The sequence below is a fragment of the Pelophylax lessonae genome (genome assembly GCF_965119305.1).
Source record: "Pelophylax lessonae genome assembly, chromosome: 3".
NCBI classification, from domain to species: domain Eukaryota; kingdom Metazoa; phylum Chordata; class Amphibia; order Anura; family Ranidae; genus Pelophylax; species Pelophylax lessonae.
The window spans coordinates 608,676,152-608,701,403 of record NC_138770.1 but is presented as its reverse complement, the minus strand read 5'-3'; the positions used below and the strand labels follow the sequence as shown (position 1 = coordinate 608,701,403).

The following is a 25,252-nucleotide window of genomic DNA, read 5'->3' as shown; positions in this document are numbered from 1 at the left end:
TAGTTGGCAAGGTTGGCACCTGCTTTCTTGCCAATCCACAGTTTGGGCCAGGCTGGGTACAGTTGGGTATTATGGAGGGGCCCTTACTCTTTATATTTCCACCCTTAGATTAGTGGCCCAACAGCGTTTAACCCCTTAAATTCCTCAGTTACTTATTCAAAATGCATATTTTTTCATCCATTTTTCATTATCGTTTTTTTCAGTAAAAACACAAATAATCTAGATTTTTTTTTATTAATCTGATTGTTCACAAAAAATATTTAACATTTATGTAGAAAAAAACAGATTTACTGCAGAGGAATAAGAGGAAAAAAGGTTTATTTGTCATAGTAATGTATAAGAAACTGCCGAATAAGAAACCAACTTCAGTGAATAAGAAACTGGACGAATAAGAAACCAACTTCAGCCTTGTGAGGAAGTTACATCTTCCACATCTTACCACCTCTCTACTTCCTCTCACCGAGAATATCTAACAAAGTGTCACTCATAAACTGCTACAGGTTAGGACAGCTTCAATATGTGAATAAGCCCCTTGCAAATCTAAAATTTGTACAGTAAGCAGCCACATCCACATTGATAGAAACCAATTACAGGAAAAATGGAGTCCCTTACTGTTCTTTTTTAGTTGTGGCAGAATAACTGGAAATAACTGTTTGCTTTAGCTTTCTTCATTCCTCCTATAGCCTAGCCTGGATTTTTTTTTTAATATTGGCTGATATAAGACAATATTGTCCTCCAGAGCAGATAAAAATGGGACTTGAGTTACCTTGAAGTGGAAGATCCCTGCATAGTTGTTGTCAAAGCTTTGATCTCCTGGAATCACGCGGTTCAAGCACTCTTCATTTAGGGTGAGAGATGCGATGGAGCAAAGCAACCAGCAGTCACCTGTAAAAAAAACGATAAAACGTTATAACTGTACAGCTTAAAAGATGAAGGCATTGTCAGGGGAGAACGTTCGCTCGATTTTCTGTTAATGGAGTCAAATTGATATTCTAAAATTTGTAGAATTTGTAGAGTAGAAAGAAAACATTTTCTTGCACAAATGAATTTTTAACTGTATGTGGTTATTATTCAGAAAGTCCATTCATTCCAAAATCAAATGTTAAAAGCAAACAAATTTCAAATTACATTCCCCAGGTCATCGAATGTACTGACAATTTGCATATGAACGTTCATATGAATGCTGAAAATTTGCTAGTGTATGGCCAGCTCTACACTTACACATTAGTTTGCATGTACTTAAGCTCTGAAAGTAAACCCTGCATGAAAAAATGAGAAAAAAAAAAAACTGTTAGACAAAGGCATAATGAGCTAGTATGCATTGCATACTAGCTCATTATAAAATACTTACCTTAGAACAAAGCCCCTGCAGTGCCGAGCGCACAGCGTCAGGACGGCCGACATGTTTGACCGTCCTGCTTCCTGGTTCACGCCCTCCGGCCATCTGATTGGCCGGAGGCGCGGTTACATCACTCTCCGCATGCGCGCGGTAGCCGCCGTTCATGGCACAGGGCTCTGAAGGAACTGCACGGGTGGCCGTTCCTTCAGGGCGAATGCCCGAAAACGTAATCGGCTGCATTAAAAGTAAATATCTCCTAAACGGTGCAAGTTTAGGAGATATTTACAGTACCTATAGGTAAGCCTTATTAAAGGCTTACCTATAGGTACAACTTCCAAGAGAGGGTTTACAACATCTTTAACAAGGAAAATACACTATATTGTCAAAAATATTGGGACGCCTACCTTTACACACATGAACTTTAATGGCATCCTAGTCTTTGTTCGTAGGGTTCAAAATTGAGTTGGCCCACCCTTTGCAGCTATAACAGCTTAACCACTTAAGCCCCAGCCCTATTTCGGACACTTTTTGTTCACACGTTAAAACCAGTATTTTTTCCTAGAAAACTACTTAGAACCCCCAAACATTATATATATTATTTTAGCAAAGACTCTGGAGAATAAAATTTCGGTCATTGCAATAATTTTTGTCATGCGGTATTTGCGCAGCGGTCTTTAAAGCGCCATTTTTTTGGAAAAATTTTGAAAAATCACATTTCACTGCATTTAAAAAATACTAAACAGTAAAGTTAGCCCATTTTTTTTTGTATATTGTGAAAGAACATGTCACGCCGAGTAAATAGATACCCAACATGTTACGGTTTAAAATTGCGCCCCCCGTGGGATGGCGACAAACTACGGTCAATAGAGATCTCAATCTGCAACGCTTTAAATTTATTTAACGGTTACCAGTTTAGAGTTAGAATGTAGCTCTTTTTTTACAATTATTGCTCACGCTCTGGCGATCGCGGCGATACCTCACATGTGTGCTTTGAACAGCGATTACATTTGCGGCTCGACTTGCGTATATGTTTTTTTTTGTGCGCGAGCTAACGGTGTCGGGGGCGGCTAAATTTTTTTTTTTTTCCCCATTTATTTTATTTACTTTTTTAACTTTATTACAGTTTTAAAAAAAAATAAAAAATCTGATCACTTTTATTGCTGTCACAAGCAATGTAAACACATCCCTTGTGACAGCAATATGTGTGACAGGTACACTTTATGGAGGGATCGAGGGTCTAAAAGACCCTAGACCCCTCCACTACACTTCCCTGTATGCAAAACGCCAAAAACGGCGTTTTTGCATACAGCCGATTTTCAAATTTGCCGCCTTTTGCAGCACAGTAACCCGGAAGTGACGTCATGGACGCCGCCTCCGGGTTACGTCAACGGAGACCCGATCGATGCCGTTTCCGGCATTCATCGGGACTCCATCCAGCCGGCGGACGCGCCGGCTGGGTGCTCGGGGCTCCCGGTGGGACGGGAGCCCCGAGCAAAGCCACGGAAGGTGGCGGAAGGGGGGGGACGTCCCCTCCCGCCCCCCCGGGTACCGATCGAGCGGCACCCGAGCCGCATCGGTCGGTACCGATGGAAAGCCAACAGTCGGCTTCAAACCACGGTACCGGGATGGTGTCTCTAGCTAGAGCCATCATCCCGGTACACTACCGCAAAGTTTACCGACGTAGACCTACGTTAGTATGCGGTAAGTGGTTAAACTCTTCTGGGAAGGCTGTCCACAAAGTTAAGGAGTGTGTCCATGGGAATATTTGATGTGGATGAGAAGGCCTGGCTTGCAATCTCTGCTCTAATTAATCCCAAAAATTTTCTATCGGGTTTAGGTCAGGGCTCCAGTCCTGTCAAGTTCCTCCACCCCAAACTCGCTCATCCATGTCTTTATTGACCTTGCTTTGCGCACTGGTCCAAATCATTTGGTGGAGGGGGGATTATTGTGTGGGATTGATTTTCAGGGGTGAGGCTTGGCCCCTTAGTTAACCTTACCCTTTAAAGGAGTCAGCATACCAAGCCATTTTGGACAATTTCATACTCCCAACTTTGTGGGAACAGTTGGGGATGGCCCCTTCCTGTTCCAACATGACTGCGCACCAGTGCACAAAGCAAGATCTATAAAGACATGAATGAGCGTGCTTGGGGTGGAGGAACTTGACTGGACTGAGTCCTGACCTCAACCCAATAGAACACCTTTGGGATGAATTAGAGCGAAGACTGGAAGCCAGGCCTTCTCGTCCACCTCAGTGCCTGACCTCACAAATGCGCTTCTGGAAGAATGGTGAAACATTCCCATAGACACACTCCTAAACCTTGTGGACAGCCTTCCCAGAAGAGTTGAAGCTGTTATAGGTGCAAAGGGTGGGCCAACTCAATATTGAACTCTACGGACTAAGACTGGGATGCCATTAAGGTTCAAGGAGTTGTAAAGTCAGAAGGTTTTTATTATCTCAATGCATTCTATGCAATAAGATAAAAAAAAACTTCTGTGTGTAGCAGCCTTCCTTTAACCCCCTAACATTTACCTGAGCTCCATCTCTTTCCAGCAATGTCCATGAGTCCCTCGGCTGTCCGGGACTCCCTCTCCTGATTGGCTGAGACATAGCGATGGCGCCATTGGCTCCCGCGGCTGTCAATCAAATTCAGTTAGCCAATCAGGAGAGAGAGGGTGCAGGGTCAAACAGCAGCTACGTGTCTGAATGGACACACGGAGCTGCAGCTCAGCTCGGATGCCCCCATACCAAGCTGCATGACCTGAGAAGAGGAGGATCCAGACTGCCCTGTGCAAAAACAACTGCACAGAGGAGGTAAATATAACATGTTTGTTATTTTATTTTATTTTTTTAACAAGACGTTGCAATCACTTTAACTGAAATCAATACACATTTTTATCTTGTCAACTACTGATCCCCCCCATGTAACAGAGATGAGGAGAGAAAGACATGTTTGTAGTGTAGTCTGTGTGACAACTAATGCTCCCTTCCACTGGTGTTGGTATTGGAGAAGGGAGTGTAGCCACCTTAGGAGAGGAAGTGCGTTACTTGCAGAATCACCAGGTGAAAATGAAAGGAAAAAAATTCTGATGAAAGTAAACTAATGCAGCCACCACATCTAAAGACTGATAAGATGCAATATATTAAATTTACATTCTTGGGTTTAGATACATTTTAACTGCATATTCCAAGCTGAACTCGTCCTCAACAGAAATTATATGACCAAATGCAAGTGACAGATCTGAACATCGCTTTTGATCATGGATACATGCACAGAGCCACCAAGAAAGAGAAGGAAATGGTGGTATATCTCTGTGCTACCAATTTCCTTTAAATGGAGCGATAAGACCTTTCATCACACACACACCACATCCGCTCATAAGGGTGCTAGAAGAAAGGTTGTAGGGGGTCTCTATAGTACAGCAAGTAGTGCGGATGGACTGATCTCTACTTGCTGACAGATCTTCCCATCTATAATCGCTCTCAGGAATACTGAACACAATTTGCTAAAACTTGCTACTCACCTAAAGATCCTTGTCGTACATCAGTTCGATTTACTCCCTCGTTAATAAATTGAGGCTTTTGCAATAATTCCTAAGAGAGAATATAAAATTTAGATGTTACAGGATGCTACTGAAGCATGATGCAAAAAAAAGTATGACTTTGCCCATCACTGAACTGTTCTGTCCAGTTCTGGAAGGGTGCTGTTGGTTGAAAGGAGACCTTTCCTGAGAGGACCATGGAGGTTGCCGCTGCAGGCTCCTTAATCTGCAGATCCTTGTTCCCTGGCTGTCATAGTGATCCTCTGCAGATCCTTGTTCCCTGGCTGTCATAGTGATCCTCTGGAATCAGTCATTTTAGCCACTAATCCAAAACAACTATACAGATAATGACTTTACTCAAACCTTATTTGCCTAAATTCCATGCCAGCAGTTTGAAGTATTAAGGATGAACAGAACAGCCTCGCTATTCTGACTCCAATTGTTGTAATAGTGACTTACCTTGCTGAGACCTATTCCTGGCCTGTATGAGCATATGCAATCACCGCGGACAATCGTTATCAGATAGCTGAACTCACCAGACACCGTTTCTTTCTATCCACATAGGTTTTATTTCAAGCAGTAGGTATAGCAGACAACAAAATGTGGCAGATGATTGAAAGATGGTATCTGCAGGTCAAAACATGGTAATGTGTTTCCTCAGATATTTTTTTAGGAAAAAGGATCAACAATGATACTACTTTTAGGAACTGTTTGCTTTTAGGTGTGTGTAACGCTCCTGCGTTTTATGTATGATGTGGATTACAGCTGCAGAAATATTCCACTTCAGTAGTCATGTAGAGAAACGCTGAGACACCAATCCCAACTCCCAAGACTCATCATGTGTGGATGATCTCAATTCAGCAAGTAAATACACACACTCAATAAGATGTTCCTAGAGTGACTTATGTATATAGTAACACAGTGATGATAGGCTGAAGAGACAGGTTGGGTAGAGATGGTAGATGACAGACACTTGAAAGGAAATGTTCTTGAAAGTAAGATAGTAGCAGATGGGATGCAGATAGGTTAGCAATCATGTATGGTAGCAGATGATAGAGTAGCAGGTGAACATACAGGAGAGACCAACCCAGTGCAAGAGCAGATGGTAGTAGGCTCAAGAGCTAGCAATCTTAGATAATGCAGATGTAATAATAGTCCTTAGTATGCAGAGCTAGATAGTGTAAGCTTTAGTATGAAGGTTATAGAGGTTTCCCCTGTGGGGTACTTATCACTAGTAGCAATGTAGCAGAGGAGAGGTTCGACAAGAGCGGATGATCCGGTAGCGGGATACAGGGATCAGCGCAGCGTGGTTCCGACAGCGAGGTATGCTTGCAAGCATGAGAGCTTCAAGACAGGTTAGCATCAAGGCACAAAGCAGGTTGAACGAACACATGTGAGTGAAAGCTGGTGATTTAAATAGCTGTTCAGTCCGGCGCTCAGTGATGACAGCATCAGTCTTAAAGGTGTATGCGCACCTTACCAAAAGAGAATGGTGGGGCACATACACTTAGGAAAAGAGTAATTAGGGTACCCAAAGGTACCAGAACATTACAGTGTGTAGCACTGCCCCCGCAGGGACTGCTGGTTATTAACTATGTGGGCTCCCCTGGTTACCAACACATGGTTATAAGTCAATAGAGTTCTTGAATCCCTCCTTGCTTCTGTTGGCTCTTCCCAGAAATAAACATTCTAGGGGTGTTGGTTTTTTTTGTTGTTTATTTTATAATTGGGAAATTGGGATAGGAGAAGGGAATAGTGGGATACTCCAACTGAACTATTCACATAAATGAAGACTTCTATCTTCAGAAACTTCTTTAGCGATCAGGAACAGCCAGGCTGTTGATCCACACTGCCACAAGTGTAGATGGTGTTAAATCTCTTGCTCTTTTTACTCTCTGATAAGATGGCTTGGTGATTGATATCTTATCTTCAGGACACTCTCACTAGCATCTCCTCTCAGCTGACACCCGTCCACTGACTATCCTAGGAGCAGGGGTGACCCCCCTCAGGTCAGGCCCCTTGACACAAGTTTCTGTACTCACTGTACTGTAGAGACAGATCCTCCAGTATCTCCCCTCTCAGTCAGCTTCTCTGGACCTCTGGGTTCAGCTCCTCTCCACTACTCTTCCAGCCCTCAGGATGACCCCCCCCCTGAGACCACAGAGGAGGAGGCAGCCGCTCCCTCCCTTCGGGACTCCGCTCCCCAACTAAATACCTCAAGCATGTGTGCTCCTGGCTTTTATACAGTGTCCCAATATGCACCAAGGCGACTTTCCGCTTCCAATCATCAGGACTGTATCAAACGCCCATGCACCCATTCGTCAGGTTTCCTCCCACTGTCCAAAATGCCTCCATATTGGACCAGTGTGAAACACTTTCTAGACTGAATGAATTGCATGCTGAGCAAAATGAGAAGACCTAACTAACAGATCCTGCCCTTTGCTAGGCAGAGAACAATATAGATTTACCTGCAACTCTTCTGGTAAGCAGACAGAGCTCAAAACTATACTTTCTCACTAGCACCTACCTAGGAGGGTGCTACAGGTGTATGTCAGAACAAAAAAAAAATATGCATTACATCCCTGCAACACGTGCATTTTTGCACATTTTATGTCTTTAAAGACTCTGCAAGTACAGCAAAATACTGCTTGATGGAATGAAAGGCAATGTGCTCCTAAATTCCTGTGGTCTACTAGGTTGCCTCCATTCTTTCACTCATGTCAAATTGTATTCATTAATGTTGAAAGTTGTTGAAATTGCTTAAAAACTGCTATTTCTATGAGCAGCTTAAGACATCCATGCACATAGCAATTTTTAATTGATTTGACTCATTTTCAAGCCACCTGGAATTGTAATCTCGCGACAGTAAGGCTGTTTGAACTGTGTGTGGACAGGCTGAATGTACCAAGTTGATCAATCAGCTTGGGTACTACCAGCATGCCGGATTCATATGCGATTATCGCTTGCACCTTTTATAACTGCTAGCAATAATCAGTGTCTTCCCCCAGGGGGAGCAGCTTCCCCCGTCTGCCACCCTGCCCACCTGCCAGTAGCAGACAACTGCTCGGCAGGAGGGATTCCCCTGTCAGTACCGTCTGTGTTGACAGAGGAATCGTGCAAGCCATAGCCATGGGCTTTCGGCAAGCCATAGACGGTGCGAATCTGAACCAGCCAAGATTCAAACCATCTATGGCCGGCGTCAGAAATACCCAAAAAAATTAAGTCAACCACTAGATTTTGGATAATTTTGAAGTTGAAACTCAGTAATAAGCTGATAGTTTTAATACAGTGTATTGAAAAATCAAATTGAGATGAAAAAGAAACTTGGCAATAATATTTTTTCAAGATATTTTTTTTGGGGCAACTTCAAACCAATGTGCTTGCATTTGAGCAAAACCACTGCTTTATAATTGTGATTGCCTTTCAATTTCAACAAACAATGGTATTGAAGTTCAAACATTCTATCAAATTGTCACACGCATGTCCAGCTTAAAATGAGACTAAACTAATGATTACTCAGCTATATTCCAGCAGTCTGATGCCTGGGAGGTCCCTCCCTGGTGCCGACATCTTTTCACCCGCTTCTTCTTGGTGGCAGTCTTTGGCCATCTAGTCTGCCCGGCGCAGAGTGATGTCACTCTTGTGCATGAGTGTGAATCTTTCAACATGGAACACTGGCACCATGCCGGATATGTAAGCAGAGTTGCGTATGCAAAGTTTAGTGTGCAATTTGCAAAAGATTGCTAACAGGCAGGTAAGTTTATTTTATTGCAGTTGGGGCACTGCATGTCTCTTAAAGAAGAATAAAGAGCCTGCCTATTCATATTTTTTAATAACCCTTAAGTTGCTCTGACCCTTTATTAGGTCTTTTTATCCTCACCAGTTCTATGGCCTGTGGGTATACATATGATCACTACATGGTTATGCTATCCCATTTTCCCCCTCTCTCTTAATATTGAGCCTAAAACCGTGACAGGGAAACTTGAATATACCTACCTTTTTTTTGTTTATTTTTTATTGTTTATTTTGTTATTGCTGAAATATATAGCCCTGATTTACCTTTATGATCCCTTGTACCTCGATGTATATCTATAGCATACTGGTTTATTTTTTCTATGCTAGTAAGTACTGGAATTTTGTATTTTCCCTTGAAATCTTCAATACAATTTATTGTAAAAGAAAAAACAAATAAACCGCAGGTATGATATAAAAGTCTCACTTACCGTAGGTCTTTTCCAGACTAGCCCTTGCACCTTTTCTAAATTTGGTCCAAGCTCGTTAACGCCCAGAGAAGACTGAGCAGCTGGAAATGTTGGATCTTCAAATAGCTTTCCAGATGCCAGGCACTGTGCCCGCAGCTCCTCATAGTCCTGGTTCAAGTATTTTGTCGGGTTTTTATTGGTGCCAATGCCTAGAGCTGATGAGTACCTATCATTAGCAAGCTGAGCAGCAATACTTGCCATAGTGTAGATGCTCGGTACACTGACGTAGAGGGGAGTGAAGCTGCAGAGGCAGATTCAGTTTATATATAAAGAGAAAACTAGGTGTCAAAAACCTAAGGGCAGCAGGGAGGAGAAAGGCCGGACTCAGATAGGAGGAGGGCAATGCTCAGTGAGGTGGGACAGGGTGTGTATTGAAGGATCTGAAAAACATTATCTTTAGAAAGTTACAAGTGTGTTTAGACCTCTGATAACACCAGAAAACACAGTCAAAGTCATCATAATCCTTATATAAGCATCGAGTTCACTACTAAAACAGTCAGGGTAAAAAAAGTGAAAAATAATATAACATTAAAAAAAAAAAATAGAAAACAAAAATAAATAAACAAAGAAATGTAATTATGAATGAACATAGATGTATTTGATAAGGAGCATTTTCGGGTAAAAACAAATGTGAGGTTTTGTGTTTCTAAGGACTTGGCTGAGGGGGTGGTCCATGCAGTTAAAAATTCTGGTAGTAGAAAACCAGCAATAGATAGCAGTGTATGTCACTTTGTGTGCACTATTGTTTGTAGAATGGGTAGCAAGCTTTGAGAGCTGTCAGCTCTTCTGTACAAAGCTAATGCAGACTGTGCTGCGATTACTGAGCCATTGGTTCAGGGATTTAAATGACTTGGAAATAACTATACCAAGGTATACCGTATGCAGGGAAGAAGAGTAAGAAAGATGGGAAGTGGTGGAGTTGCCATTTATGTCAAGAATTGCATAAAACCAACTTTTAGTCAGAAAACAAATGAACTACTTGAAACCCTCTGGGTTTGTCTACAAACCAGAGAGGGATCTCCTCTTAGAACTGGTGTAGTATATATTAGGGATCGACCGATTATCGGCAAAGACCGATATAGCGGGGGCCAATCTGCACTTTCCCCAATATATCGGAATCAGCCACCAAGGTGACCGATATTGCCAATATTTAAGGAATGTGCTTGTACTGGAGTGATGCCTGCAGCTTGTACCCCCCCCCCCCCCTCCCGCCAACTTCCGCGGCTCGCCGGGTCTCCCGTCCCACCAGGAGACCCGGGCAACCAGCCTGCACGGCCGCCGAAGAGGAGACCCGATCAAAGCTGCATTCGGCTCTGATCGGGTCTCCATGTAAAAACCCAGAAGTGATGTCATGACATCACTCCTGTGTACTCAGCGCCAAATTCAAAAAAATTACAGCATTCAAAACAGCCAAACTTGGCGTTATGAATGCTTTTAAGTGCAGAGGAGGGGATTGGGGACTATTAGATCCCCAGATCCCTCCACAAGAGTACCTGTCAAAAAAAAAATTAGGCCGATACCAATATGCATTGGCCAAAATATCGGTATAGGCAATAAAAAAACAATATCGGTCGATCACTAGTATATAGCAGCGGCGTAGCATGGGCAGCCGGTACTTTCGCCCCAGGCGCAAAATTTTGAGGGGCACAGAAATTTGTCCCACTGCCGTGCCGTCCCTGGGTCCGATGCCCCTGCCAGCCGCAAGAGGTACATTAGGCATACACAGGATACAGAAGTAAGTGTCGGCCAGTGCAGGCCCCAAAAATTATCCCACAGGCGTTCACCTGACAGCAAAGAACTTTGTATTCTGTGGCTTGAGGTACATTAGGCATTCACAGGATACAGAAGTAAGTGTCGGCCAGTACAGGCCCCAAAAATTATCCCACAGGCGTTCAACTGACAGCAAAGAACTTTGTATTCTGTGGCTGGAGGTACATTAGGCATACACAGAATACAGAAGTAAGTGTCGGCCAGTGCAGGCCCCAAAAATTAGCCCACAGGCATTCACCTGACAGCAAAGAACTTTGTATTCTGTGGCTGGAGGTACATTAGGCATACACAGGATACAGAAGTAAGTGTCGGCCAGTGCAGGCCCCAAAAATTATCCCACAGGCGTTCACCTGACAGCAAAGAACTTTGTATTCTGTGGCTGGAGGTACATTAGGCATTCACAAGATACAGAAGTAAGTGTCGGCCATTACAGGCCCCAAAAATTATCCCACAGGCGTTCAACTGACAGCAAAGAACTTTGTATTCTGAGGCTGGAGGTACATTAGGCATACACAGGATACAGAAGTAAGTGTCGGCCAGTACAGGCCCCACAAATTATCCCACAGGCGTTCACCTGACAGCAAAGATTTTTGTATTCCATGCCTCATTCATTTTTAGAAATGTGAGGTAGTCAACACTGTCGTTAGCTAGGCGAGTGCGCTTATCAGTCACGATCCCCCCTGCTGCGCTGAACGTCCTTACGGATAGGACACTGGACGATGGGCAAGCCAACAGTTCCATTGCAGATTGTGCAAGCTCTGGCCAGAGGTCAAGCCTGCCCACCCAGTAGTCCAGGGGTTCATCACTTCTCAGAGCATCCACATCGGCCGTTAACCCGATGTAGTCGGACACGTGGGTGCCCACAAGAGAGGAAGAGGAGGGGAGTTCAGAGGGAGAGATGGACCAGCAGATAGGGAGGAGAAGCAGGTCGAACTTACATTGCACAGGAGGGACAACCAGACTGCTAATGTATCAGGAGTGAGCCATCAACCATGTACGGTCACATCTGGCGCTACCAGGATGCCGGCACATGGCTCCGCAGTGTGGGCTTTTTTTAACCTGTCTGCTGCTGACTATAGTGTTGCCATCTGCAGCCTTTGCAGTCAACGCATAAGTCGCGGTAAGCCCAACACTCACCTAGGGACGACCGCCTTAAGAAGGCACCTGGACTCTCCATCACCGAGCCCAGTGGGAGCAACGCCGTCAGAACCCACAAAGCCACACTCCAGGCTCTCGCCGTCCAGCCTCTTCTCCTTCTCCTTCTCCTCTCTCCTCACAATTGTCCTCCACTCCACCTTCCATCATGTCGTCCTCAAGTTTTTCTGGAAAAAGGAAGGCTTCCATGGCCCAAATGTTTGAGTGTAAAAAAACGATGACGCCGGATAACTTTCTTGCCCAACGGTTGACCGCTGGCCTGTCGGAACTGATAGCCCGCCAACTACTGCCATATAAACTGGTGGACTCGGAGGCCTTTTGAAAATTTGTGGACATTGGAACATCACAATGGAAGGTCCCAGGAAGGAAATATTTCTCGCAGAAGGGCATCCCAGAGCTATATGGCCATGTTCGGCGGCAAGTGAATGTATCTCTGGCACACAGTGTCGGTGCCAACATACATCAGACCATAGTCACATGGTCTAGCAAACGCTGGCAGGGAAGGTATATAACTTTTACTGCTCACTGGGTGAACCTTCTGACGGCCGTCAAGCATGTAACCCGTGGCACCCGTGTAGATTTGGTTTTACCGCCACGGATTGCATGCTGGCCTGCCTCTTCTTCTCCTCCTCCTACTCCATACTCCCTCTCCTCCTCTGCTGACTCATCCTTTTCCTGCTACTACCGTCTCTTCCGCTGCACCGCCCAAGATCCCCAAAACCTATTCGACATGCCAGATGAGATGTTGCCATCCTGTGCTGCGTCTGTTGTGCCTGGAAGCCAAGAGCCACACTGGTCCTGCACTCCTTTCAGCTTTGCGTTCACAGGCAGATCAGTGGCTAACACCGCTCAATTTGACAGTTGGAAAAAGGGGTGTGCGACAACGGTGCTAATCTGCTGAGCGTGCTGAAACAGTGCAAAATTACACACGTGCCATGCATGGCACACGTTCTGAACTTGGTTGTGCAGCGATTCGTTGTCAAATACCCTGGGGTCCAGGACGTCTTGTCGCAGGCCAGGAAAATCTCGGCCCGTTTCAGAAGATCTTACACAGCCATGGCTCGCCTTGCTGACATTCAGCGGCGACACAACCTGCCCGTCAGACGTCTTATTTGTGACTGCCCGAAGAGATGGAACGCAACCTTGTATATATGCTTGATAGGCTGCTCCAGCAGAAACGTGCAGTTAACGACTACCTTTACAAACTCTGCGGCAGGACAGGTTCTGGGGAGCTTGGTTTTTTTTCCACCGCGCCAGTGGCTGCTCATGCGCGACGTGAAGTGCAGACTTCTGCGGCCATTTGATGACATTACCAAACTGGTCAGTCGCAGCCAGGGCGCCATCAGTGACATCGTACCTTATGCCTTCTTTCTGGAGCGTGCATTGCATCGTGTCATTGATCAAACCGTCGAGGAGCAGGAAGATGAGGAAGTCGCAATGCTGGATGAATATAGAAAGCATATTATAGTGGATTTGTATTGTGCAGCATTGTGACTGGTGAGCGGTTCTGCAGCGATACTACAAAGAGTGACAAACGCAATTAGAGAAAAGTATTATAATTGGTGTGATAGACCAGTGGCCCCCCAAAACGACAGATTGAAGAGGGGTGTTATATAACAATATACTTTCATTATAGTGTATTTGGGTACTGCAGAAATTTTGCCTCTGCATCATCTACGTCACCTTCCCCACCACTAACATTACAGATCTCGGAGTAGGCAGCAACAGCGGGGACCAACCTCCTTGGGCTGATCTGCGTACTGTCGTCTGACTGCTGTTGCTACCTCCTCTTCCTGATCCGATGCCAAGAATGGCTGCGCATCGTAAATGTCTTGTGATGGATCAGAAAATAATTCCTGTGACTCAAGCAGAGGGTATATGGTGGTGGTGGTGTCTTTGGGGGTGCACACAGCAGAGTGAAGAGGGTACAGATAAAGAGGATGAGGAGGGTGCAGAAGAGGAAGGCTGAGTGAGCCACTCAACCAAGTCTGGTGCGTCCTTTGACGTAATTGAGCGCACCTTCCCACTTTGGCTCCGGCTTGGTGCCTGCCCTACCCCTACCACCCCTGCGGAAGGGCCTGCCTCTTCCTCTGCCTGTCATTTTTTAAATGACCCTGTGACAAAAGTCTCTAGAGAGGCGCAGTATATGTGGAAGAAGGTATATAACACCCGCTTCAATCTGTCGTTTTGGGGGGCCACTGGTCTAACACACCAGTTATAAAAAAAAATTCCCAGTAACTTTTGTCACTGTGTGTAGCAGAGTTAACGCAGCGAAAGAGGCAAAATGTCTGCAGTACCCAAATACACTGTTATATATTGTTATATAACACCCCGCTTCAATCTTTCGTTTTGGGGGGCCACTGGTATATCACACCAGTTATAATACTTTTTTTCCCCAGTAACGTTTGGCGCTGTGTGTAGCAGAGGTAACGCAGCGAAAGAGGCAACATTTCTGCAGTACCAAAATACACTATTATGAAAGTATATTGTTATATAACACCCGCTTCATATCCACTATAATATGCTTTCTATATAAGTGTATTACATCCCTATATACTGCACACCAAACAATAGTACACCTATTCCAGTCCTTAAAAGGACTTTTGTGAACCTATTACCTAGTGATTTGTGTCACTGACAGTCTGTCCCTGCTCCACACAGCAACCTCTCACCAGTCACAATGCTGCACAATACAAATCCACTATAATATATTTGAAAGTATAATATAAGCAGTGGCGGCCGGTGCGTTCGGGGCACAGCCCCCCCATCCATGCGTCCGGCCCCCTAATCTGCATTCAGGGGCGACGGACGCATGAAGCTTAATGGGGATTTTTTTTTTTTTTTTACATAACCTGATTAGAGCCAGAGGCTCTAATAGGGCGATGCAAAGGGTGGGCTGGGGGTGCAGAGCAGTGCGTCCCGAGCCCACCCATTGTGTGACAATAGCGAATGAAAATTCGCTATTGCCACACCGATCCTCCTCCTGGCCAATCAGGAAGCGCGTCCGATACGCTCTTCATGATTGGCTGCAAGGCAAACCTCGTGCCATTGGCCGAGGAGGAGGCGGGAGCGGGAGGACTGCAGGAGACGCGCCAGGGGACAGAGTGAGGAAAAACTTCCGCCGCCGGGACTGAAGAGAAGCCGCTGCCAGGTAAGTGCATTGGTCTCGGGGGGGGTGGGGGAAGCCCACACTGCATTGAAGGGGGCACGCACGCTGGTCTCTGCATTGATGGGGACAATGCTGTGGCGCTCTGCAATGATTGGGGACAATGCTGTGGTGCTCTGCAATGATTGGGGACAATGCTGTGGGCACTCTGCAATGATTGGGGACAATGCTGTGGCGCTCTGCATTGATTGGGGGGCATGCTGTGGCGCTCTACAATGATTGGGGACAATGCTGTGGTGCTCTGCAATGATTGGGGACAATGCTGTGGCGCTCTGCAATGATTGGGGACAATGCTGTGGCGCTCTACATTGATGGGGGCATGCTGTGGCACTCTGCAATGATTGGGGGCACACTGTGGAGCTCTGCATTGATTGGGGGGCATGATGTTGCACTCTGCATTGATTGGGGGCATGCTGTGGCACTCTGCATTGATAGGGGCATGCTGTGGCACTCTGCATTGATTGGGGGGCACGCTGTGTAATTCTGCATTGATTGGGGGGCATGTTGTGGCACTCTGCATTGATTGGGGGCACGCTGTGAGACTCTGGATTAATTGGGGGGGCACGCTGTAGCATTCTGCATTGATTGGGGGGCATGCTGTGGCACTCTGAATTGATTGGGGGGCATACTGTGGCACTCTGCATTGATTGGGGGCAATGCTGTGGCATTCTGCATTGATGGGGGCATGCTGTGGCACTCTGCATTGATTGGGGGGCACGCTGTGGCGCTCTGCATTGATTGGGGGCACGCTGTGGCACTCTGCATTGATTGTGGGCACGCTGGTCACTCGTTTTTCTGTTTGCGCCCCCCCGCCACTGGCTGAAAGGAAAGGTCAGAGCCCAGGAACTGATAATTGTTTTATAGATTTAAACAAAAAAAGTCAAGGGAGGGGGCACGAGAATAAAGAAACATTTGGGTTCCAGTAATAGAAATAATTTTAGGAAGTGGTGTGACATCCATACTGATATGCCATTGCAAACAAACGCTATGCTGGGTGTGGAGTCTCAGGTGTAAAGGATAGGACACCTGTACTCACTCACCTAGCTACAGCCTATAGAGGATATACCCCTCACAGCAATACAACCTACCTTGGTTCTGAATCTTCCCTCTCCAGTATGGAGCACATTAATTTTTCAGGCTTGACACACCAAAGCTGTGGAAGTTGTGATTCTCATTATGTCACCGGCTCTTTGGTAGGGACGGATTGCACCTAAATGGGGTGGGTGCAGCCGTACTGGGTGCGAGGATGGCCGAAAAGTTAGAGGGGCTTTTAAACTAGGGAATGGGGGGGAGGGTACAGATGTAGAATTACCCAGTGGAAAGCAAGTTTCAGAGGGCAGAAATGGGGGCATTAGCGATAGGGTGTGCGGAGCTCCTATACCCAGGGTGGGTACGGGGAAAAATCAAGAGAGCAGCCTAAAAACATCAAAAGAGGATAAATATAACCGATCAAAATTACGAGGTTTGTATACCAATGCCAGAAGCCTGGCCAACAAGATGGGAGAGCTGGAGCTGCTGATATTTGAGGAGGACTTAGATTTTGTGGGGATAACTGAGACTTGGTTTGACAGCTCTCATGACTGGATGGCGTCCATTCAGGGGTATTCCCTTTATCGCAGAGATAGAGAAAGTAAAAAAGGGGGAGGGGTATGTTTGTATATTAAGAACAGTATACAGGTAAATATGAGGGATGATATTAATAATGGAGCTATGGACGAGGCAGAATCCCTATGGGTAGAGCTTCAAAGGGAAGGCACGGCGGGGAAGGTAATATTGGGCGTATGCTATAGGCCCCCCAACCAGAGGGAGGAGGGTGAGGCGGACCTCATGTTACAGATAGGATTGGCAGCAAGGATGGGAAATGTCATTATAATGGGGGACTTTAATTATCCAGATATAGACTGGGCAGAAGGAACCGCACACTCAGCCAAGGCTCGGCAGTTCCTAAATGTTTTGCAGGACAATTTCATGGGTCAGATGGTGAATGCACCGACAAGAAGCAATGCGGTACTTGACCTACTGATTACCAACAATACAGACCTGATCACGGATATAGAAATACGGGACAACTTAGGGAACAGTGACCATAGGTCAATTGGTTTCAGTATTAATTACAGTAATAGGAAACACAAGGGTAATATAAGGACGCTGAATTTCACAAGAGCCAATTTCCCTAAACTGCGCTCGCTGCTAGAAAATATCAAATGGGATAGAACCCTGGGAACAAAGAACACGGAGGAAAAATGGGAGTGCTTCAAGAGCATACTTAACAAGGGAGTGGGCCAGTGCATTCCACAGGGAAATAAATTTAAAAGAGCAAAACTAAACCCTGGGTGGCTAAACTCCAACATTAAAATGTATATTAGAGCTAAAGAAAAGGCCTTCAAAAAATACAAGACTGAGGGGTCATTGGCAGCATTTAAGCACTACAAAGAGTGTAATAAGAAATGTAAAGATGAAATCAGGGCGGCTAAAATAGAACACGAGAGACATATAGCGGAGGAGAGCAAAAAGAACCCCAAGAAGTTCTTTAAGTATATAAACAGTAAGAAAGCCAGGCCAGAGCACATTGGCCCCATAAAAGATGATAAAGGAAAAATGGCCACTGAGGACAGAGAAAAGGCGGAAGTGTTAAATAATTTCTTTTCTTCAGTCTTCACAAAGGAATCGGGGGGCTACACGAAACCCGCTTGTAAGGCCGAACTAAATAATACACCTCAGGAAGTGCCGCCATGGCTAACAGAGGATAGACTTAGAGCTAAACTAGAGAAACTTAACATAAATAAATCCCCGGGACCGGATGGCTTGCACCCGAGGGTTCTTAATGAGCTCAGCCAGGTGATTGCCAGACCATTATTCTTGATCTTTAAGGATAGTTTACAGACGGGTATGGTGCCAGCTGATTGGAAAAAAGCCAACGTGGTACCAATATTTAAAAAGGGGCCGAGATATATCCCGGGTAACTATAGGCCGGTCAGCCTAACATCAGTAGTCTGCAAAATTTTGGAGGGGATGATAAGGGACCACATACAAGACTTTAGTAATGAAAATGGTATTATAAGTAGAAATCAGCATGGATTCATGAAAAATCGTTCGTGCCAAACCAATCTGTTAACCTTCTACGATGAAGTGAGCTGCCACCTAGATAAAGGTAAGCCTGTGGATGTGGTGTATCTGGACTTCGCAAAGGCCTTTGACACCGTTCCTCACAAACGCTTACTGTACAAACTAAGGAAGGTAGGTATGGATCATAAGGTGAGTACCTGGATAGAGACCTGGCTCCAGGGGAGAGTCCAGAGGGTGGTGATTAATGGGGAGTACTCGGATTGGGCGGGTGTGGAAAGTGGGGTCCCCCAGGGTTCTGTCCTGGGACCAATCCTGTTTAATTTATTCATAAATGATCTAGAGGAGGGGATATCTAGTACAATCTCAGTATTTGCAGATGATACTAAATTAGGCATGCCAATATCTTCTATGCAGGATGTGGAAATCTTGCAAGCAGACCTGAACAAAATAACGGGGTGGGCAACCACATGGCAGATGAGGTTTAATGTAGAAAAATGTAAAGTAATGCACTTGGGTGCCAGAAACCAGAAAGCAAGCTATTCACTAGGGGGTGAACCTCTGGGTGAGTCTAGGATGGAAAAGGACTTGGGGGTACTGGTAGACAACAGGCTTGGCAGTGGCATGCAATGCCAAGCCGCCGCAAGCAAAGCCAACAGAATACTGGGATGTATAAAAAGGGGGATTCACTCCAGAAATAAAGAGATTATTCTCCCGCTCTACAAGACTCTGGTCCGGCCACATCTGGAGTATGCTGTCCAGTTCTGGGCACCGGTCCGCAGGAAGGATGTGCTGGAACTGGAGAAAGTCCAGAGGAGGGCAACAAAAATAATTAGGGGAATGGAGGACATCGGCTATGAGGAAAGACTACAAGCACTGAACCTATTCTCTCTGGAGAAGAGACGATTGAGGGGGGATATGATATCAATGTACAAATACTGTACTGGCGACCCTAGCATAAGGAACAAACTATTCAGAGAAAGGGAATACAATAAGACACGTGGCCACTCACTAAAACTTGAGGAAAGGCGGTTTAACCTTAAAGTGCGTAAGGGGTTCTTCACTGTAAGAGCGGTAAGGATGTGGAATTCTCTTCCACAAGCAGTCGTATCAGCGGGGAGCATAGATAGTTTCAAAAAACTATTAGATGTACACCTTAAAGACCACAACATACAGGGGTACACAATGTACGGTTAAAAGCAAACACACACGCATCATGGGTTGAACTGGATGGACTTGTGTCTTTTTTCAACCTCACTAACTATGTAACTATGTAACTATGTGGTATCCCCTTTGGATCAGCATTGGAGGAATTGGTATTGTTCCCCACGGGCCTGGCAGGCTATCCAATATCAGCACTGCATATACTCCCTTTGCAGTAACTTTTAGAGGATCTGAAGCCCTGATGAAGTGGGCAGCTGCAGAGAACAGCATGGCGCTGTGGCATTGTGTGGTTTTTCTCACCCAAAAATGTGCTTTGTTTTTAGATGTGTGGGAGTGTCATTAAGAATTAATGGCTCCCCTGCGTGTCTGCTAAAAAGCAGAACATTTTGGCTGTGGGTGTGGGAACGTGTGCAATTTACATGTGCTCCCACACCTGCAATACTGTGAACCTAGGCTAAAATAGTATTAAAATGAAACTTTTTTTCCTTAATCAGATAAAAATAATATTCACAAACATTTATTGTTTTATTTTTAATTTTCTACTCTGAGCTTCCTTTTTGACTTCATTCCCTGTGCCGCTGGGAGCTATAGGGTCCTGTGTGAATCTGCAATTCCTTGTGCAGCCATTCAGAGTGCTGCACACACAGCCAGTGCTAGAGGGACACAGACTTATAGGCATATCTCCCAACAGTCCTGCATTATAGCACTAATTCATATGCAAATTCCCCTGTGGCTCATTCATAAGGAAAGCTGAGGGAAGCTGAGGGAAGCTCCTCCTTGGCTCCAGTCACATTGCACAGCCGAGGAAAGACTTTCTGCTGCTGCTTTCCATTCATGGTGAGCGGACTTGTGCCGGGTTCACATATGTCTGCCCGCAGTTCACAGCATGGGGTCCGGTGCCTTCCTGTTCACCAGTTCAGTTCAAAGGCGCACAGGACCCTGTGTGAACTGGCTCTATTGAGAGCCGGTCACAGTCATATGTCATGCAAATTGGATGCGGGGAAATCCACATCCGAATTGCACATATGTGAACCCAGCCTTAAGGGGGGAAGGTTCTGCACTGGTGCATGGGAAGGGAGTCTGCACTAGAGGGGAGGGTGTAGGTCTGTACTGGAGGCAGAAGGGGAGGGAGGGTCTGTACTGGTGGGGAAGAAGGGGTCTGTATTGGAGAAAGGAGGTCTCTACTGGGGGTATCTGTACAGGAGGAAGGGTCTGTACTGAAGGCAAGGTATTGCTGGTATTTAGGGGGTCTGTACAGGAGAGAGAGGGACTTAGACAAGGTTTGTACTGGTGGGAAGGGAGGCGGTCTGTATTGAAGAGGGGGTTTGTACTGGTGAAAAGGAAGGGGGGTCTGATCTTGAAGAGGGATGTACTGGTTGGGAGGGGGTTTGTACTGATAAAGGGATGGGAGAGGGCTCTGAGCTGAGGGTGGGCTATGGGGGAAACTGTACAGGAGAGGATATGAACTTGGAGGGAGAGGGGATTTGGACTGGAAGCAGGGGGTTTTTTTGGTTGTAATCTGTACTCTCGTCTGGGCGTTACGTACTTCTGATCTCTGTACTCTGTGTTATGTACTCCTGACCCTTGTTCCCTTGTGTGTTATGCACTTCTGACCCCTGTACTTTGTACGATAACCACTTCTAACCCATGCAATCTGTATGAAAACCACTCCTGACCACTGCACTCTGTGCGATATGCACTCCTGATCCCTTCATTCTGTGTGTTACACACTTGTGACCCTTTACACACACTGGTTTTTATTTACTAAAGGCAAAAAGACGGTGCACATTGCAGAGCTTAGTAAATGAGGTGAAGCTTCACTTTGCAAAGAATACCCAATCACATGCAAAGAAAATAAAAAGTAGCATTTTGCTTGCATATGATTGGATGATGGAAGTCAGCAGAGCTTACCCTCATTTACTAAGCTCCAGGAGCAACTACATTTGCAGAGTACTTGCCTTTAATAAATCAACCCCATTTTCAAAACTGAGTTGATCCTTATGTAGCACCCTCATAGGTAGGTGCTAGAAGAAAGAATATTGTTTTTGGATCTTTTCTTATCAGAGAGATTGCAGGTACATTTATTTTGCTCTCTACGTACCAGAGAGCAGGATCTAATAGTGAGGTCTGCTCATGGTGCTCATGTGCAGCTCAGTTTCTCTGAAGTGTTTCACACTGGTCCAAAAGGGAGGCATATTGGACAGTGGAAGGAAACCTGACAAATGAGTGCACAGGCATTTAGTACAACCCTGGTGATTGGCAAAGGAAAGTGCCTAGTTGCATGCTGGGATACTGTATAAATGCCAAGGGCACATCTGCTCGGGGTCTTTTAGCTGGAGTGTGGTTTACCGTAGGAAAGGGGTGGCTGCCCCTCCTCTGTAGAAGCTGCCATGCGGCCTCAGGTGGTCAACCCGGGGGCTGAACCTAGATGTCCTGCAGAGCTGACTGGAAGGGAGACACTGGAGAGGATCTGATTCTGCCTACAGTGAGTACAGAGCTGTGTCGTGGGGCCTATTCTGAGAGGGCGACCCCTTCTGTGGAAGAGTCAGTGGACGGGTGTCAGTCAAGGGGATGTTAGAGATTGTCCTGAAGATAAAGTAGTTGCAACAAGTCTGCTTCTAGAGAGAGCAAGAAGCCTTAATTCTTCCATACAAGTGGCAGTATGGTTAAAGCAGTGTGTCTGCTTCCACAAATAACCTGGTGAGGCCAAGTGAGAGTTGTCCTTATGTACTGTGAATAGTTCAAGTTGGAGTATCTCACTATTCCCTTCTCCCATCCAAGTTCCACAATAAATATAAAACCAAAACCGCTGGACTGTCCCTAAGTGACTGTGTGCAGGTAATCAGAGAAAGCCCAAGAAGTCATCACACAGCAAGCCCTACGAATACAGTGGACACTTACCAACTAGGTTACAGCAGGAAAACCTTTTTCCAAAACAAATTTCAAACGCAGTAGGAACAAAAACACTTTCATCCTCCTTAAGTGGCCTTTTTATCGCTGACCGTTCTACTGGCCTCAGGCTAGGCCGGAGCCTGTCTGTATGTTGATTGCTGTTGTCATGTGGTAGCTGTCTGGTGGCAGATAATGACAGAACATATTGTGTTATTTTCTGTGTTGATAGCGTGTAGATTGTGTGAGAGGGGATGGGGTTTGGGAGAAGAAAGATGTGACCGCAAAAGACTTTATAGGGCCTGGGGTCACTTCAAAGAAAGTTACAGGGTAGTAAAGATAAAAGGGCAGAAGAGGGGAGTGACAGCCCTTATTGCAAAGGCATACACAGAATGCATGCAAAGGAAATACTGGATATATGGCTGGAAACAGCAATAGGCGATCTCTAATCTGTTATGTAATTCTCTTTACTGGAACAGCTCCCAATCTATGAAGGATCAGCCCATATTTTGGACCTTTTTCTTTTCTACCTTTTTTCACCTTAGCTGAATCTATTCACTCCATTGCAGTGTGTCAGCACATGCATGTAAATATGTATTTAATCTTTCAATGCATTAAGTCAGCCCAATTTTTGAATTCACTGCATAGCACACCAAAATCGCTAAAAATGGTGCATGTACCTTTTCTGGCAGCACACCACCTAGCAAGGTGCTTTGGAGTGCCATTCAGAATAAACCCCAAAATAGTTAATTGCCGCAATATGTGTATTAACGTAATATAACAGTCTGAATGGCCTTGCAAACTGTATGCAAATCTATTTTTTAGATTATTTGGCTTTGTGCCTCACTGTTGACAGTTTCCATAAGCAATTTGTTTTTCTGAATCTGAGGCAAAGTTTTTTCTTGGAGGTCCAGTGTTCTGCCGAAAACTCCAACTTGCCAAAATCTCTAACCATGTCTTTTTTGGTGACTGTACAACAGGAATAATTGGAGATTTTGACAAGTTGCTGTTTTCACAGACCACTGGCAGCCTGTACACTACAGTACATGCTTTAATAACTTGACATTAGTAGTAATGCCCACTACTAACCAACAACATGGCCGCCTCCAAGGCAGCAACAACTTTCTTCCTCCTTACCTGGTGTTCTGTGAAAAGAGGCAACTGCTTGTATACTGTGGTGTACAGGCTGCTGGTGTCTGTGAAAACAGTAACTCATTGAAATCTCCAATTATTCCTGCTGTAGACTCACCGGAAGTGACATGGTTGGAGATTTTGGCGAGTTGGAGATTTCGGCAGAATACCGGCCAGTAACTGCACTTTCTGTTACAGATGTACAACGTTAATATCCTGCTTCTCATTTATCAGCAATGTTGTCAACCTGCCAAGTGTTCTTTCAGTTCATTGTTGGGCCATATATTAGGTGTGCATCTCAATAACCAATTAGGGAGCATATGCAGCAGGCTGACAATGCTGCTGCTAGTTGAATGATAGTAGTTTTGCGTTCTCAGTCTGTAACAGTTAAGCCGACCATACATAGTTCAAATTTTGGCCAGTCTTTGTCAAACCGGCTGAGATTTAAACTATGTATGTAGTTGCAGGGAAAAAAAAATGGCTCCATCTATGGCTGGCCTTAGTGCTTTTACTGGCAAGACCTCAAGATAAGAAACTTTATCATATATTCACAAAAAAATGATTTCATTAGGAAAACTGTTAGACGGTGAGGCAAGGTGACAAACAACATAAGGCTGCACTATTGATGTGATATAAACTGACAAACATATAAAAAAAGACATTTTGGGGGGCGTGGCTTCCACTGTATCAGCCAGATGTGACTAGTGGCTGTGGTAGCTGCCGGATGTGGCTCTGAGATCAGCCTGAGCCTCCAGCAGCATCCTGAGTAGGATTAGCGACTACCGAGACCTGTATACCCGGGAGCTTAGAAGGTCCTGGAAGTGAGATGAGTAGACAGCACTCTGTGGCTGAGCGCCTCATAGAGAAAGCAGACGGTTTGGAAAACCATATGCACTGCAACAATTTATGGATAATGGGACTGCCAGAGAAAGCGGAGGGGTACAACTCAGGGAACTTTGTTGAAAAATAGCTGAAAGGTATATTCCCAGATGCAGAGTTGTCAACAGCATTTGCAGTGGAAAGGGCACACAGGGTGCCCGCAGCACCACCACCAAAACCAGGTGCACCCCCTAGACCACTTCTAGGCGACTTTTAAACTTTAGGGACAGAGACCTGATTTTGCGGAAAGCGAGAAAAAGCGAGAGATAAAATACGAAAATAGTAAAGTGTTAATATTTTCAAACTTCTCCTTAGAGCTACAAAAGCAACGGGCATCTTTTAATGAGACAAAACTGAAACTGAGAGAGAAAGGAGTAGAATACTCTATGGCTTATCCAGCCCAGATGGGAGTGGAAGATGAGGGAAGATTATGTACTTTAGCACACCGGAACAGGCCCAAGAATGGATTCAGACACTTAAACCTACATCAATTAAATAATGGGTTACAGGAGAACTGAAAAATTACCTGATAAGGACACCGTTGGAAGGATTTATTGGAAACACACTGGAATATTTTCTTTTTTTTTTTGCATATGGACATAATGACTGAGTAAGTGAAGTGAAATGTTTTTGGCTTAAGCATGGCCATATACAACATATGTATATATGATAATAATCAACTTAAGTACACTAAAGATAATAGGGGTGGAATGAGCTAAGATTGATCTATATTGGAGGGAAGAAAGAGGTAAAGAGAAATTAAATATATATAATGAAGAAACATACATGCTGGCCCTCTATTGCCTTCCCCCTTTTTATTATTTTTTTTGCTCCTGCCTTGTTTTCTGTTGTGCGCTCTCTTTTCTTACCCCCTTACCCTGCCCCCCCCCCCCT

At 45.1% G+C, this 25,252-nt stretch overlaps 1 protein-coding gene across 1 annotated transcript in view; it reads right to left on the bottom strand.

Annotated features, from left to right (window-relative positions):
* The window catches only part of LOC309551785 (calpain-8-like), an 81,143-nt gene extending 71,613 nt beyond the window's left edge, over positions 1-9,530 (bottom strand). Inside the window, 3 exon segments of the mRNA XM_082252474.1 lie at positions 767-885; positions 4,862-4,931; positions 9,103-9,530. Of these exon segments, the coding sequence (XP_082108600.1) occupies positions 767-885; positions 4,862-4,931; positions 9,103-9,342 (429 nt within the window). The 5' untranslated portion in view covers positions 9,343-9,530.
* Positions 9,531-25,252: the final 15,722 nt, after the last annotated feature.